At 38.7% G+C, this 17192-nt stretch overlaps 1 protein-coding gene across 1 annotated transcript in view; it reads left to right on the forward strand.

Annotated features, from left to right (window-relative positions):
- RYR2 (ryanodine receptor 2) overlaps nucleotides 1–17192 on the forward strand; it is a 424890-nt gene that overhangs the window by 62711 nt on the left and 344987 nt on the right. Inside the window, exons 10-12 of the mRNA XM_028104495.2 lie at nucleotides 1824–1945; nucleotides 6054–6237; nucleotides 9430–9565. Coding sequence (XP_027960296.2) covers nucleotides 1824–1945; nucleotides 6054–6237; nucleotides 9430–9565 — 442 coding nt within the window. The remainder of the gene's footprint in view (nucleotides 1–1823; nucleotides 1946–6053; nucleotides 6238–9429; nucleotides 9566–17192) is intronic.

Genomic DNA, 17192 nt, shown 5'->3' on the forward strand with positions numbered 1-17192 from the left:
ATTGAAATAGTTTATATATGTAAGTGATATCCTGCTATTCCTGTTTTTCTGGCTTTTTAAAAACTTAGGAATTATTGCTGAATTTTATCAATTAAAGGAATTATAAATCATGTTTTGGTGTCCTTCAGTTTGTTGATAAATAAGGTAATGGACATTACGATATTGAAGAATTCTTAAAGACATAGATGAAACTCTATTTGGCCATAGTTTATTATGCTTTTAAAATATTAGATCTTATCCACTTATTATTAGAATTATTATATATTCAGAGATAAAATCAACTTTTCTTTGTTAGGGATACTGAAATTTGAATTTTCATGGAATTTTCATATGTCACAAAATATTCTGTTTCTGTTCTTTTTCAACCATTTAAAAATGTAAAATTCATTTAAAGCTCACAGACTGTACTAAAAAAAAAAAAGGCAACAGGCCATAGTTTCCTGACCTTTGGTCAGGACTAGTTTACTGTGAAAATTACCTGTTCTTTGAAGATTAATTAGAGCTCACGTGTAAACCTAGGATCTTTTAAATATTAACTCTTTAATTTCCTTTCTAGTCTCTTTTAAAGTAGAAAATTTGATGAGATCAGCTTATTTATTTGATTCTTAATTTGCTAGGAAGCCATCTGTTTCCTCTGGGATATTACATTTTTTGCCATTGAGTTGTAAATAGCATTGACTTATGACAGTGCTACAATTTTAATGTCTTTTGTGTCTTATGTCTTATTCTGGTTTTTTTTTTTTCTTTTTAAAAATTTTATCTTTAGCGTGGCTTGTGAAAGGTTTATCTCCTCAAAGAATTAAATTTTAGGTTATCCTTTTTAGCACTTAATTTGGTTTCTAGTTCATTAATTCCTCTTTTATCTTCATTAATTCCACTTTTCCATTTTGTTTTTCTTTTCTTGAGTCTTACAACAAGTAATATGTTCCTTCATTTTAATCATTTTTTTTTTCTTTGTCAATGAAGACATTTAGGCTACAGAGTTGCCTTTGAATACAGACATAGCTCTGTCTCATTGATTTTGGTCTAAAGAGTTCCTCTTTACTTTCTAGATTGTGTATAATTTTAATTCTAGTTATTAATTTTAGTTCAGTACACCTGCTTAGATGTGCTGAAATGTCTTGCTACAAGCACTGAATGAAGGAAGCTAGAGACACACAGTACCATTTATGTGTAGTACGTAACTGACCTTTGCTATGAAGAGTTGGGAAGGTGGGGAGCAGTGTAGAGGATGGGGCCAGGAGGGAGCACTAGGGGAGACTTTAAGGTACTGTAATGTTCTCTTTCATGATTGGGGTGTTGGTTGCATGGTACATTCATTTAGCTGTTCAACTAAGATTTCTACACTTATTACTTCCCTAGAAAGTTCAGAAACACAAAGCCTAACCAAAGAACTAATAATATTGCATTTTTTAAAGAACTTTGTTGCCTTAGAAACAATGATCATTACTTATTACTCAGTCTTTGTTCAGAACTGCTGTCTAATTGACATACCAATGCAATGTTTTCCTTTACTGCTTTGTTCAGAGTTTGCTTAGACTGTAGTTCAGTCACTGAACATAGATATGTGCGAACATTCTGGTGTCTGTTTTGTTGAACTCATTTACTGACTCATTCTTTTTAAAAGAAAAACTCAATGAATATATTGAGTGGTTTGTATGAGACCTGCGCCTATTATTTTAAATGTACACATCAGCTTATTGCCCCTTGTACCTGCCTTTTGATTCTCTTTATTGTTAGGGCTTACCTTTGGAGTGCACATCTTCTTAACACCCATTTAGAAAGGAGATGGGAGTAATGATGTTATTTCTACATTTCTACAGGCTATTATGCATCATGAAGGTCACATGGATGATGGCTTAAATTTATCTAGATCTCAGCATGAAGAATCACGGACTGCACGAGTCATCCGGAGCACAGTCTTCCTTTTCAATAGATTTATAAGGTACATTTTCTTTTGTTGTAGTAGTGGTTTGACATTTTATTTCAATGTCCTTATTGGATTTACAAATACACAATTCTAAAATATACGATGGTGGAAAACCTATGATTTGGTGGATTGGCAGTACACATTAGAAAATGATAGATGATTTTATGTCTTTCTCATAAATAAACTTTTATGAGAATAAAAAGGGAATGTGATTTTTAGAAATTTTGTGTGTAACTTATAATTCATAACTGTAATTCAGGATTATTCTATAATATACCCTTATGCTGGAACTGTTTAAATTTCCTTTCACACAGAGGGTAATGAAGCGTAGATACTTGTGAGTTTTGAACTGTATGTATGTATTGATTTTAAAGGGTGTGGGGAGGAGCAGAGGGAGAGGGGGAGAGAGAATCTTAAGCAGGCTCCATGCCCAGTGTGGAGTCCAACGCAAGGCTCCATCTCACAACCCTGAGATCATGACCTCAGTTGAAATCAAAAGTCGGACACTTAACCAACTGAACGACCCAGGTACCCCTCGAATGGTATTTATAAGTGATTCTTGTAGTAAATAACTTTTCCTACTTCATAATGGAAACAGTTGCATATCTACAAACTAAATCAAGCTTGTGGTCAAGGTGTTTCCTGGTAACATTATACCAGTATACATTCTGGCTTGTGATGGATTTACCTATGTCTCTTTAAACTTGCCAATTTGATGGAAAAAAATTTGTGTGTATGTATATACAGATAGATGTATGTATTTATAGTAATTTTTTAAGTTGAATTTATTCAAGAATTGTGAAAATAGGTATTTCATCTTTGTTGACCAGATTTGTTTTTCTTTGTGATTTACCTATTATATAATCTAATTCATCATGTTCATGTTTTTTATATATGTGAGTTTTACTTATATGCTTATTATTATTTACTGAACTATTAGACTTCCTGAATTTATACAGTTTTTTAATATATCTTAGAAACTTTTTTTTTTAAAGATTTTATTTATTTTTTAACAGAGAGAGAGAGACAGTGAGAGAGGGAACACAAGCAGGGAGAGTGGGAAAGGGAGAAGCAGGCTTCCCGCCGAGCAGGGAGCCCGATGTGGGACTCGATCCCAGGACCCTGGGATCATGACCTGAGCCGAAGGCAGACGCCTAACGACTGAGCCACCCAGGCGCCCTATCTTAGAAACTTTGAAACATTTTACATAATTACAGAATATTTTAAAGGGTATGTTATTTTAAGTAAAATAATTTGATCCTTCTGTAATATTCATGAAAGCACCAAAATTCTTTAAAATCTCCATGTCTTTGCAATATTGGCACCAATGTATTTCTCAAAGTAAATTATTTTTAAGTATTTGTTTTATTAGTGTAGGCTTATTTACTGTTAAGAGTCTAATTTTTAAAAAATGCATAGGCAGACTTCTGTTTTTTATTTCTTAGAGTGAAAGTCAAGGTCATTTAGTTTTTCTTCATTTGTGTTTTCTTATGTAGTTTCTTTTCTTTTTAAGATTTTATTTATTTTAGAGAGAAAGAGTGCACGAGTGCATGCTTGAATGTGGGGAGGGGCAGCGGAGGAGAAAGAGAATTCTAAGCAGACTATACACTGAGCATGGAGCCTGAGGTGGGGCTTGATCTCAGGACCCTGAGATCGTGACCTGAGCCGAAACCAAGAGTCAGATGCTTAACTGACTGAGCCACCCAGGCGCCCCTCAGTTTATTTTCTGTGACCCTTCTGGTCTCTGTCTTCCAGGTCAGGGTAGTGGTGGTGATGGTGGTGATGGAATTGTATATGTGTGTGTTTGCATTTGTGTTGTGAGAAGGGATTCTATTTTTCTCGACTGCAAGAAAAACATATTAAACCTTCTTTTCCTTTAGGTAGATTAGTGAATGTTTTCTGAAAGTAAGTTATATTAGGGAGCAATCTGTGTTTGGTAGTAATATTGTTTAATCTTCAAAGTACAGAATGTAGAGATGAAATTCATAGCTTTAATTTTTGCTCTGATATAGTATGATTCTACCAGCTTTGGTTTTCCTCAATTATTTTTTTCTCTTCATTTTTTTGTTCATACATTAAGATGGTGAATGTCTTTATAGGAGACAGGTGTTGTAATACTTAACATAATTAACAACTCTAGGAATCTTGGATGGTATTTGACAAGAGGCTTCTAGAAAGTAATTTAATGGTTACATTGCTAATAGCAGATAAATGTCAGTTTTTAGGTTATTAAGTTGAATATATTATTTGTTTTTACATTTAAAAATGTAGGTACTGTATTTGATGGGGCACCTGGGTGGCTCATTCGGTTGAGTGTCCAGCTGTTGGTTTTGGCTTGGGTCATGATCTCGGAGTCATGGGATTGAGGTTCCTGTCAGGCTCACACTGAGTATGGAGTCTGCTTGTCCATCTCCCCTCCCACACTAGCCTCCTGCTCACACACACGGGTCCTTGGCCCACACACTGGCACGCTTTCTCTCTCTCTCTCAAATAAAAAAAAAAAATCTTTAAAAAAATGTAGATACTATATTTGAATCACTTTTGAATTTCATTCACTTTAGTGTGAGAGTTGAGTTTGACTTCTTTATAAGTACATTTATGATTCAACTAAAGTGTAATAGGATAAAATGTTTAGAATAGAAGTATATCATTGTATATAAATTTTCATTGTAAAAGGGGAGAAAGAATTTTCTTCTGAAAAGTCATTTCTCTTAGTTTTTGGGCATAGAAAGACTTATAGAGACGATAAAACTAAATAGTTCTATTGTAATTGGCAATTTTGGACAAAAAGAAGAGTTGTACAGTTTTTCTATTTCTACTCTTCATAAGGCTGAAGTCAACTCTTTCAAAATTATTTGTAATCTCTAATTGGTGATACATTTTAATTATATTTGTGAGCATTGTCGATTCAAAGATAAGCTAATTATCATTTATGAGGCCCTTAATTGTTTTTAAAATGTAAATTCTAAAACAGTTAATTAGCCAGGAACATTTCCTTGGAATAAAATATTGCCACATAATTTTACTGTTGCAGAGAGCAGGAAAAGAAGTATAATATTTTATGCATTAAATTTTGTCATGCCTAATACGAGTACTGCTATATCAACTATAGTATATGCATTCTCCCATTCTTTTATGGTGTTGTGTGTTTTTTAATAAACTTCTTATTTTAAAATGATGTTGAACATTTTATTTATTTATTTGGCAGAAAGAGAGAGCACAAGCAGGCGGAGCGGCAGGCAGAGGGAGAGGGAGAGGGACAAGCAGACTCCCCGCTGAGCAGAGAGCCCGATATGGGGCTCAATCCCAGGACCCTGGGATCATGACCTGAGCCGAAGGCAGACGCTTAACCAACTGAGCCACCCAGGCACCCCTTATTTTGAAATGATTTTGATTTACAGATACCATATTTTAAAGTTCTTTCCAGATACATTCAAAGCTATGAATTTTAAAACTCAGAATCTCGGAAAGCTTAACGAATTAACACATTGACATGCCAGTAATAGGTTTTTCTTCAAAGAAAATGCACCACGATATTTCTTAATCCAATTGTAAATACTTTTTTGTCCAATAAGAGAAAAACATTTTAATATATTATTTTCTGATTAATGAGAAAACTTTAAAAATTAACATCACTGGAATGTATTTTTAAACAGGCAGGAATTTTCAGAATGGCAGTGAGGGTCACTGATCATGTAGCAGTTAACAGTTCCTTCTCCAGAAACAAAAAAAAACAGAACAAGTGAAGTCAGAATTATGAAGCTGGGAAGCTGCATCTTAAACCTTGAAGTGTATGTAGTGATTTAAAGTGAAAAACAATTGGTTTCTGAATATTGAGACTGTTGGCTTTGTAGGAATTGGTTCTCAATGCCCTTCAGGTTTTTGTCTAGGTGAGTTTCTCTTGATACTGGTGCTTTTAATATAGCATCATACATACTTGACAAAATTTAGAATTTTTTATTTGAAAATATTAATTATTGCTGTTTGAGGAAAACTAGGACCTTGCCTATGGGTTCCTTTTACAGTGGTGTTGGGAGAGAAAATAAAGCTTTGCATTCTCTATGGTCTAAAAAATAATGATTGCAGATCGCTGATATAGAGAAATGTTTGCTATTTATTTTAGGGGCCTTGATGCACTCAGCAAAAAAGTGAAGGCTTCCACAGTGGACCTCCCTATAGAATCTGTGAGTCTAAGTCTGCAGGACCTGATTGGCTACTTTCACCCCCCAGATGAGCATTTAGAGCATGAAGACAAGCAGAACAGATTACGAGCTTTAAAGAACCGGCAGAATCTCTTCCAGGAAGAGGTGAGTTTCTACCAACATTTATCTTTTATGCTACTGTCTTAGGAAAACAACTTCTCTGTAGGGAAATTCTCTGACAGTTTGCATTTTGAGTTGGATGAGCAGGTAAACTATGGCATAAGGGAACCAGACCTTGGAGGAATCCTGCAATTATTTTTGTTTCTCTGTCAGGGAGTTCTCATTTAAAAAAAAAAAAAACGGAACACTTTCTTCCCCTGGCAAAGGACATTTTATTTTGCTGTCTGCTCAGCCTTTATGCTGATCATTCATTGCACTGCAGTTTACTTCATGTTTGTTATATAAACACAGTATCTTGAAGTGTCTAAATGAATACAGGCTTTGAAAAACAAGGTTTTTTTTTTTTAATTTTTTGTTTTTTTATTTTTATTTTTTTAAGATTTTGTTTATTTGAGAGAGAGAGAATGAGAAAAACAGAGGGAGCATGTGAGGGGGGAGGGTCAGAGGGAGAAGCAGACTCGCTGCCGAGCAGGGAGCCCGATGCGGGACTCGATCCTGGGACTCTAGGATCATGACCTGAGCCAAAGGCAGTTGCCTAACCAACTGAGCCACCCAGGCGACCCAACAAGAAGGTGTTAGACTGTTCAGGTTCTTGAGGCTAGTTGGACGTGCCTGAGGGTCCACAGGAAGCTTTGTATTGGGAGGGAATCTGCCCAGGAGAGGGCAGGCCAACCTGGGGAGGCAGAACTCAGGGCTCTCTGCTTAGAGAAACTCCACTTATTACTTTTATGTGCATTCAGTTTTTGTGTGTGATTTTATTTCATGCACATTCCAGTTAAAAAGAGCTCAAGTGCCATATTTTATAGACAGAATAACAGAAGGACTGAGGGATATGTTTAACGATCCTAAAATGAGTGTTGGCATTAGTACCATATATTCAAGAGTTTCAGTGGGAGGATGTCAGAGGTGAGCTGGCGGATCAGGCTAGCTCAGCAGGTGTCCCCATTCTCAGTGTTCCCTGTATGTGGAATAATGAATGTGTCTGAGTAAAAGTATCTTCGTAAAAGTATCTAAGAAAAAAGGTTAGAGAATATTGCTGAGGACCCATAAGCCCTAACTCTACATTGTTCTAGTCTGAAAACCATTTCCTGATTTTCCATCAAAGGCCTTTGAAATTCACATTAATTTATGAGGACTTTTCACTGTGTATACAAAAAACTGATGTGTTTAGAGACTGTAGTGGTATGAAAGCACAGGGCAGGTCAGCACGAGTCAGTAACAACATGGAGTAGTTTGTTGGGTCCTTTACATTTGATGTGTGCCAAAATGTTAGACTATGCTGCATTCACTTAGTATCCTGAAAAACTAAAATGAAATACTGGGCTGTGAAATTTTGAAGTATTGATTTGGATTTTTTTTTCAATTTCTCATGGAAGACAGCATAGATGGGGACCTAGAAATGTGCATAGGTTCATGGCACCTCTTACAACGCTGTGAGAAATAGGTTTCCTTGATCAGTCAACTTGAACCAGCTCCTCCTTTCATGTGCTTTTGGCAACCTTGATCTAGTAATAATAAAAGCATAATTTCAAATGTAGACAGTCTCTTACAAAGCCCTATAATGCATTTTTATTTGCTTCAAAGATCTCTTTTCATGAGCTTTGCTTCATTTATTAGCTCTTTCATTTAATATTAAAAATAATGATAATGATCATGATCATAATCATGCCTACCCTAAGAACAAGGATTCATAGCTCTTAAACTTTTCTAGGAGAGGAAAAGAAGTCATTTTCCTCTACTCCTCTTAGGCTCATTGGTTGGGGTCCTGCGGATTAGAGTGACAAAAGACAGATATATAAGAGAAAACAAGGTGTTTATTAACATGTGAATCATGCATATCCATGGGAGCACTCAGTGATGAGCAACTCAAAGGAGTGGTTAGAACTCAGGCTTAAGCAATGTCCACAATAGCCAAACTGTGGAAAGAGCCAAGATGTCCATCGACAGATGAATGGATAAAGAAGAAGTGGTATATATACACAATGGAATATTATGCAGCCATCAAAAGGAATGAGATCTTGCCATTTGCAACGACGTGGATGGAACTGGAGGGTGTTGTGCTGAGTGAAATAAGTCAATCAGAGAAAGACATGTATCATATGACCTCACTGATATGAGGAATTCTTAATCTCAGGAAACAAACTGAGGGTTGCTGGAGTGGTGGGGGGTGGGAGGGATGGGGTGGCTGGGTGTTGTACATTGGGTAGGGTATGTGCTATGGTGAGCGCTGTGAATTGTGCAAGACTGTTGCATCACAGATCTGTACCTCTGAAACAAATAATGCAACATATGTTAAGAAAAAAGAAAAAGAAGAAGATAGCAGGAGGGGAGGAATGAAGGGGAGTAAGTCAGAGGGGGAGACGAACCATGAGAGACGATGGACTCTGAAAAACAAACTGAGGGTTCTAGAGGGCAGGAGGGTAGGGGGATGGGTTAGCCTGGTGATGGGTATTAAAGAGGGTACATTCTGGAAAAAAAAAAACTCAGGCTTATATAGCTTCTTAACAAAAAAAGGACAATGAATTTGTAGAAAAGGAAAGAGACAAAGGAAAGGAGTTTTGAACCTCTAGGGGCAGCAAGTTGTGGGAAGGTGTATATATGGAGGAACTAGTGGAAGTTAAGGGTGAGTTAGTAGAGCTATGTAGATTCCTCTGTGAAGCCTCTGGGCTGTTAAGTGTTGGGCCTTGTTTCTTGTGGTTAAGCATCTCCTGTCCTTCCTGGTAGAGGAAAAGGGCAGAGAATTTTTCTTGTGTCTGATTTTCCTCAGTTGCCTTCAGCTCAAAATAATCCTTATGCCAAAGTTGCATATCTTGGGGTGGCATTCTCTGAACCTCTTCATGTACCCCTCATGGTAGACTACAGTTGTGACCGATCCATTAATCCAGTAGTAAACCTTGCAAATAGGAGTATAAAGCACATAGTTTTGTATTGTTCCTCTGCTTCTGTTTGAAAATAGCCCTCAGGACTTAAAAACCACTTGAATTATGTCAAGAACATTTTATTTCACATGCAAGTGTGTTTCTTCCTGAGATTTAAATAAGATGACCTCAATTTTCTTATGATTAACAGTCTTACTTTAAGCCAGGCTTTTTTTTTTTTTTAATTAACTTAGATTTTTTGGGGGGGGTCTGTGAGCAGAATCACGGTTTCTTACGGTAATTTGTATTAACCTTCCAGGGAATGATCAACCTCGTGCTCGAGTGTATAGACCGGCTGCATGTATACAGCAGCGCGGCGCACTTTGCTGACGTCGCTGGGAGAGAAGCCGGCGAGTCCTGGAAGTCAATTCTGAATTCTCTCTATGAGTTGCTAGGTAAGAAGTATGACAGTTTTCAAGGCAACTGACTCACGTCTATTTCAAATGATCACCTAGCAGGTAATGTAGTTTTCATGATATGCTTCTTCATCGAGGCTTTTGGTGTTTACTGTTGTTGCACTTAAAGCCAAGTGATGTTTATAATACTTACGTCCATCTCTGAGTGTGGACTGTGGCCAGAGCAGTAGATTGGTCTCTGGTTTATGGAGGGGAGTCTTCGAGGGTGTGAGTTTGTGGGTGAGGGACCTCTGTGTGAATTTGCATGAAATATTTCCTTTACGATTCTCAGATTAGTCCCACAAGACCTCTCTTTCTCCCTTACAAGAATCTTATCAGGAACCTTCTCTCTTTTCCTTCTGTAGTCTTTTTGAGATTTGCGTTTGCACCCTCTATATATGCTTGAGGTAAATTAAGAACGCTTGTGGTGGTTTGTGCTACATTCCTTTGACTGTATGCAAACATACGTCCTTAGTATTTTTGGCCTGGGCTATTCCACTAGCTTTCACTTGTCTCTTGTCAAGAACTATGAACTTGCAAGCTAGTGAGCTGACCTCCAATGAGGATAAAGAGGTATAGTTTATTTCTCAAAGCAATGGATGAATCCAAAATATCAGCATTCTTGGGTCCAATTCCTCAAACCCCACTTCTCATAGGACAATATGAAGGGAAGAGTTGACATGCAATGGGTTGAGTCACAGGAAAGGAATTGTGAGCTTAGGGAGTCTGAATCAGTTACACTGGAATTATTCCTGCCCATCCTTTGGCTTTGGATGGAGACACCATCTCTCTCTTCCAAGGCTTCTTGCTACAAACATCCTTGAAAAGAAAACCCAAAGTAAAGTCTTCCAGTGGCTCCTTCACAAGACATGCAAAAACAGAAGACCCATGGAGAATGACCTCTCTCTTCACTTGCCCTCAGTTCCAAAATCCCAGATTCATCTGGTACACTGTAACTGCACATCTCTTCCATTTAGACATTTCTCACCTTTTTTCCCATCATTCCAGAGGGTGAAGTTTAACTTGCTTCACCTGGTATGTGAGGCCCCGGTGAACTCTTCCAAGCTGGTCCTTGCCAGTGTCTTTCCCCTTTCTCTAGCCATACCCATTTCTGAGTGCCCTGTCCATGCTTCAGTGACATTTTCCTGCACCCCGTTTTCCAGAATTCCTGTATATCCTTTGAGGCCCAGTTTACACCTGACTTTTTTGAAGTTAATGTTGACATTTTGCTAACTCTCAAGCACGATTGAACAGTTCCTTCTCTCTCTCTCTCTCTCTCTCTGCTTTCTTGGCACTTAGTATTTACTTGTGTTATAGCACTTACCCATTTCTTACTTAGTTACATATGTGCCTGTGATCTCCAGGGCAAGAATGGAACCTTTTCTGATTTTTGCATCTCTGTCCTTTAACTTCATGTCTGGCACATGGCAGATACTCAGTAAATGTTTACTAATTAAATAAATTAAGTTCTGATAGAGTAGGAAAGTATAATTCCTAAGTAGAGAAAAGAAGTCTTGAGGCATTTTTTTGTGTGCGTGTGAAGAATGAAAGGTAGTCAAAATATTTGGAAATTCTCTATAATATAATTGAAACTCATTAAAACTTAATAATACTATTTAGCAAATAGAACTCTTGTACCTGCTAGCATTTCTAATATCCTCCCTTTAGGTGGGCTATTTGATCTGCCATGAAAATTAAACACATGTAGGTTGGTACTTTCAGAATAAGGGGTAACACTGGCTAGCATTTCTTTGAGTAGGACCCAGACCACAGAGGCTTTCTAGGAATCTGGATTTATTATTTTACCCATGAAATCATGAAGACGAGGATTTTATGATGCCAACATTCTAGGGGCTGCATTTCTTTTCCAGTGAAGAAATTACAGCACTGAATTGCTATATTTGGTAGGGCCTGACGTATGGTAGTGTTTTAATACCACAATTGAACATCTTCACTTGCTATGACATGGGATTCATTTCTGTGACAAACTAGATGCTTAAGGTCAAGAGGTGCCTCATCTGTGTTTGAGGGTAGGAAGGATTATGTGCAGAGACAGTGTTGTAGAGAAATCTAGATAATGCACATCTTATATTTTCACATCGGCTCTTTCCATAGTCTGTTACTTTTTTCGTTTCAACCAGTCCATGTGCTCATGTATCCATAAGTAATAAAAATGTGCAGAGGGAATTATAATGTTTTTTCTAAAATCATAGAAAAAATCTAATCCAGCAAAGTCAACACTTCAGTTTTATCATTTCAGGCTACGTATCCCTCAAGGTTATATTCCTTTTACCTTCACAGACTTCTTTATTAAATCTCATTATTTTAGAACCTATTGGAGTAGTAGTAATAAACTCTACAAAATGCTGGAGATGTGAAGAGTGGGAGCACCGCTCCTCATCAGAATTGGTTTCATCGGGGGTGCCTGGGTGGCTCAGTTGGTTAAGCGACTGCCTTCGGCTCAGGCCATGATCCTGGAGAACTGGGATCGAGTCCCGCATCGGGCTCCCTGCTCAGCGGGGAGTCTGCTTCTCCCTCTGACCCTCCCCCCTCTCATGTGCGCGCTCTCTCTCTCTCTCTCTCTCTCTCTCTCATTCTCGCTCTCTCAAATAAATAAATAAAATCTTTAAAAAACAAAGAATTGGTTTCATCATTTAATTTTTAATGAGACCATGGCTAAAGATATGATTTTTAAATGGTTTATTCAGAGTGGGGGGGAAGAAGCAGTTGTTGTAGGTGGAATGATGATAGATCTCTTAGGATATGTCCACTTGCAAATTACAGCCTCAAGTGGCTCACACAGTGGAGGGCATTTATTGGCTTGTAGAGCTGGAAGTCAGCTAGTGGGTGTACTCAATGGCTTCATTGTGGCATCCAGAGCCTGCTTCTTTATATCTGTTCTGCCTTCCACAATGGTCAGCTCCCTCCAATGCCGGCTTCCCTTATGTGGCCTCAGTGGGCTCCCCTCAGCTCCAGTGCTGCAGATTTCCTCTTTGACATGGAAGAAGTGAAAGAAGGCTGCTCCTTGAAATTATCTTGGGAAAGAGCATGCCATTTCCTAAAACCCCCTAGCAAATCACCTCTTTCATCTCATTAGCCCAGACTGTGTCTCTAGTCTTTCCTGAGCTCATCATTCTTGCAAGGGAGGATAGGTGTTTCACCAGCACTGGCTCTGACTGATCAAGGACTCACTCCTGGAACTGGGGCCAAGCCCTTGGACTGCTTGGCTGCCCTACAGAGGTGAATGTTGCAGAGAGTTCTGGGGAAGAAGCTAAAGTGTCCAGCTCAAATGTTATCTTAGATACTCGACTCACCCAAAAGGTTTTATGGACTAAATTCTAACCTGAGTGCCTTTATCCACCATGTGACACCATGTGTAAACAGAGTTGGCACTCAATAAGTATTTGTTTGAATTATTCAATAAATGCATTAGAGATTCCCATGGAGGTTAGATTTTCCTGTAACAGGTTAGATGTGGCCATCGAGACACTGTATTACATACCAATGCACCTGTTACTCCACCACTATTGTCTTTTTTCTTGAAAAACAAAAGCTTAATCTTTAATCCATAGGCAACAGTCTGAGAAAATGACCCATCTTTTAGCCAAGAAGGTCTCAGAATTAAAGCTCTCCTACTTGTATGACTTTGAACAGATTACTAAACTCACGCTCAGTTTCTTCATCTGCAACACCTAATCTGGAGTTCCTATTCCTGAGGATTATCATGCAATCCCCCGAGTTGATGTAAAGTGCTAAGAAGAATACCAGGCACATAGTGAGTGATACCTATTGTTATTATACATATTATCTGTAAATGGCTATAATAATTCCCTTTATATAGTCCATGTTGGATGGCTTAGGTATAGTAATGTATTTCAAATGCTTACCGTAGTGTCTTACTGATGTTCTCATTATTCCTTTTTTTTCTTTCTTGGGGAGATGCTTTTATCACCATCCTTCTCCTCATTAACGTAGTAAAACCTTCTTTTTTGACTTCTCTTTCTGTTCTTTTTGTTTTTGCCTTTTAAATATGCCTCAGAAGTTACCTGGGTGGCTCAGTCGGTTAAGTGTCTGCCTTCAGCTCGGGTTGTGATCCCGGGGTCCTGGGATCAAGTCCTGCATCAGGCTCCCTGCTCTTTAGGGAGCCTGCTTCTCCCTCTGCCTCCCTCTCTCCCTCTGTCTCTCATGAATGAATAAATAAAATCTTTAAAATAAATAAATATGCCTTAGAGGGGTGCCTGGGTGGCTCAGTCGGTTAAGGGTCTGCCTTCAGCTCAGGTCATGATCCCGGGGTGCTGGGATCGAGTCCCGCATCGGGCTCCTTGCTCGGCAGGGAGTCTGCTCCTCTCTCTCCCTCTGCCCCTCCCCCACATTTGTGCACTTGCACTCTTTCTCTCTCAAATAAATAAAATCATTTAAAAAGAAAGAAATGTGCCTTTTCACTTGGAACTGTTGGATATAACAAGGGAAGTTCTGGATTTTGAAAATACAGAAGATGTAGCCTCATGATTATTGTAGATACACGGTGGCTCTTGGTTTCCTCATCAGAAAAGGGAGGAAATAAAGTTTTCTTCATAGTTCCCTCCAGGTTGAAAATTTTATATTCCATTGTTCCATGCATTTCCTGAACACACGCATCTCTTACATCCATATCCTCCACATCTGGTATATAGCTGGTATTCAGTAAATACTTGAGAATCACATTGATAATCGGATGCTGTAAGATTTCTGGTTAATCTCTCTGACTCTTTTCTTTCTCTCTGCCGGTCTTTATTGGAGACCTCGGGGAGCCCTCACACACTTCTTCATGAATTTCCATTGATTCTCAGATAGTTGGTGTGCACCCTTCCTGTTCTAGTCTTTGGAATACTCAAGCCCCATGTCTGGTCTGTCTCTCTCCCTTCTCACCTGTGACCTCACTCACTTTGTTTCTAGTTCGTGAGCTTTGGGTGCCTCCCGTCCAGTACTTTTCTTCCAGAATGTCTAGAATATAAGAGGTCAATATAAGAGGTTTGGCAGACAGTACATGTATATCTATATTAAAGGTCAATATGTAGATATACAGAACATATCTCTCTTTTTAAAAATTTTTTTATTGTTATGTTAACCACCATACATTACATCATTAGTTTTTGATGTAGTGTTCCATGATTCATTGTTTGTGCATAACACCCAAGGCTCCACGCAGAATGTGCCCTCTTTAATACCCATCACCAGGCTAACCCATCCCCCCACTTGCTCCCCTCTAGAACCCTCAGTTTGTTTTTCAGAGTCCATCGTCTCTCATGGTTTGTCTCCCCCTCTGACTTACTCCCCTTCATTCTTCCTCTCCTGCTAGCTTCTTTTTCTTTTTTCTTAACATATGTTGCATTATTTGTTTCAGAAGTACAGATCAGTGATTCAGCAGTCTTGCACAATTCACAGCGCTCACCATAGCACATACCTTCCCCAATGTCTTTCACCCAGCCACCCCATCCCTCCCACCCCCCACCACTCCAGCAACCCTCAGTTTGTTTCCTGAGATAAAGAATTCTTCATATCAGTGAGGTCATATGATACATGTCTTTCTCTGATTGACTTATTTCACTCAGCATAACACCCTCCAGTTCCATCCATGTCGTTGCAAATGGCAAGATCTCATTCCTTTTGATGGCTGCATAATATTCCATTGTGTATATATACCACCTCTTTTTTATCCATTCATTTCTCGATGGACATCTTGGATCCTTCCACAGTTTGGCTGTTGTGGACATTGCTGCTATAAACATCGGGGTGCACGTACACCTTCGGATCCCTACATTTGTATCTTTGTGGTAAATACCCAGTAGTGCAATTGCTGGATCATAGGGTAGCTCTATTTTCAACTGTTTGAGGAACCTCCATACTGTTTCCCAAAGTGGTTGCACCAGCTTGCAGTCCCAACAACAGAGTAGGACGGTTCCCCTTTCTCCGCATCCCCGCCAACATCTGTCGTCTCCTGACTTGTTAATTTTAGCCATTCTGACTGGTGTGAGGTGGTATCTCATTGAGGTTTTGATTTGGATTTCCCTGATGCCGAGCGATGTTGAGCACATTTTCATGTGTCTGTTGGCCATTTGGATGTCTTCTTTGGAAAAATGTCTGTTCATGTCTTCTGCCCATTTCTTGATTGGATTATTTGTTCTTTGGGTGTTGAGTTTGATAAGTTCTTTATAGATTTTGGATACTAGCCCTTTATCTGATCTGTCATTTGCAAATATTTTCTCCCATTCTGTCGGTTGTCTTTTGGTTTTGTGGACTGTTTCTTTTGCTGTGCAAAAGCTTTCTATCTTGATGAAGTCCCAATAGTTCATTTTTGCCCTTGCTTCCCTTGCCTTTGGCGATGTTTCTAGGAAGAAGTTGCTGCGGCTGAGGTAGAAGAGGTTGCTACCTGTGTTCTCCTTTAGGCTTTTGATGGACTGCTGTCTCCCATTTAGGTCTTTCAACCATTTGGAGTCTATTTTTGTGTGTGGTGTGAGGAAACGATCCTGTTTCATTCTTCTGCATGTGTCTGTCCAATTTTCCCAACACCATTTGTTGAAGAGACTGTCTTTTTTCCATTGGACATTCTTTCCTGCTTTTTCAAAGATGAGTTGACCATAGAGTTGAGGGTCCATTTCTGGGCTCTCGATTCTGTTCCATTGATCTATGTGTCTGTTTTTGTGCCAGTACCATACTGTCTTAATGATGACAGCTTTGTAATAGAGCTGAAAGTCCGGAATTGTGATGCCGCTGCCAGCTTTGCTTTTCTTTTTCAACATTCCTCTGGCTATTCGGGGTCTCTTCTGGTTCCATACACATTTTAGGATTATTTGTTCCATTTCTTTGAAAAAAGTGGATGGTATTTTGATGGGGATTGCACTGAATGTGTAGATTGCTCTAGGTAGCATTGACATCTTCACAATGTTTGTTCTTCCAATCCATGAGCATGGAACGTTTTTCCATTTCTTCGTGTCATCTTCAATTTCTTTCATGAATATTTTATAGTTTTCTGAGTACAGATCCTTTGCCTCTTTGGTTAAATTGATTCCTAGGTATCTTATGGTTTTGGGTGCAATTGTAAATGGGATCGACTCCTTGATTTGTCTCTCTTCTGTCTTGTTGTTGGTGTATAGGAATGCCACTGATTTCTGTGCATTGATTTTATATCCTGCTACTTGACTGAATTCCTGTATGAGTTCTAGCAGTTTTGGGGTGGAGTCTTTTGGGTTTTCCACATACAGTATCCTATCATCTGCAAAGAGTGAGAGTTAGGCTTCCTCTTTGCCGATTTGGATGCCTTTGATTTCTTTTTGTTGTCTGATTGCTGTGGCTAGGACTTCTAATACTATCTTGAATAGGGCTGGTGATAGTGGACATCCCTGCCGCATTCCTGACCTTAGGGGAAAAGCTCTCAGCTTTACCCCATTGAGAGTGATATTCGCTGTAGGTTTTTCATAGATGGCTTTGATGATATTGAGCTATGTACCCTCTATTCCTATAGTCTGAAGAGTTTTGATCAAGAAAGGATGCTGTACTTTGTCAAATGCTTTTTCTGCATCTATTGAGAGGATCGTAAGATTCGTGTTCTTTCTTTTGTTAATGTATTGTATCACGTTGATTTGCGGAT

This window comes from Eumetopias jubatus, unplaced genomic scaffold (assembly GCF_037043125.1).
Source record: "Eumetopias jubatus isolate StellerSeaLion01/CBP00866 unplaced genomic scaffold, mEumJub1_p1.0 scaffold_17, whole genome shotgun sequence".
Taxonomy (NCBI): Eukaryota; Metazoa; Chordata; class Mammalia; order Carnivora; family Otariidae; genus Eumetopias; species Eumetopias jubatus.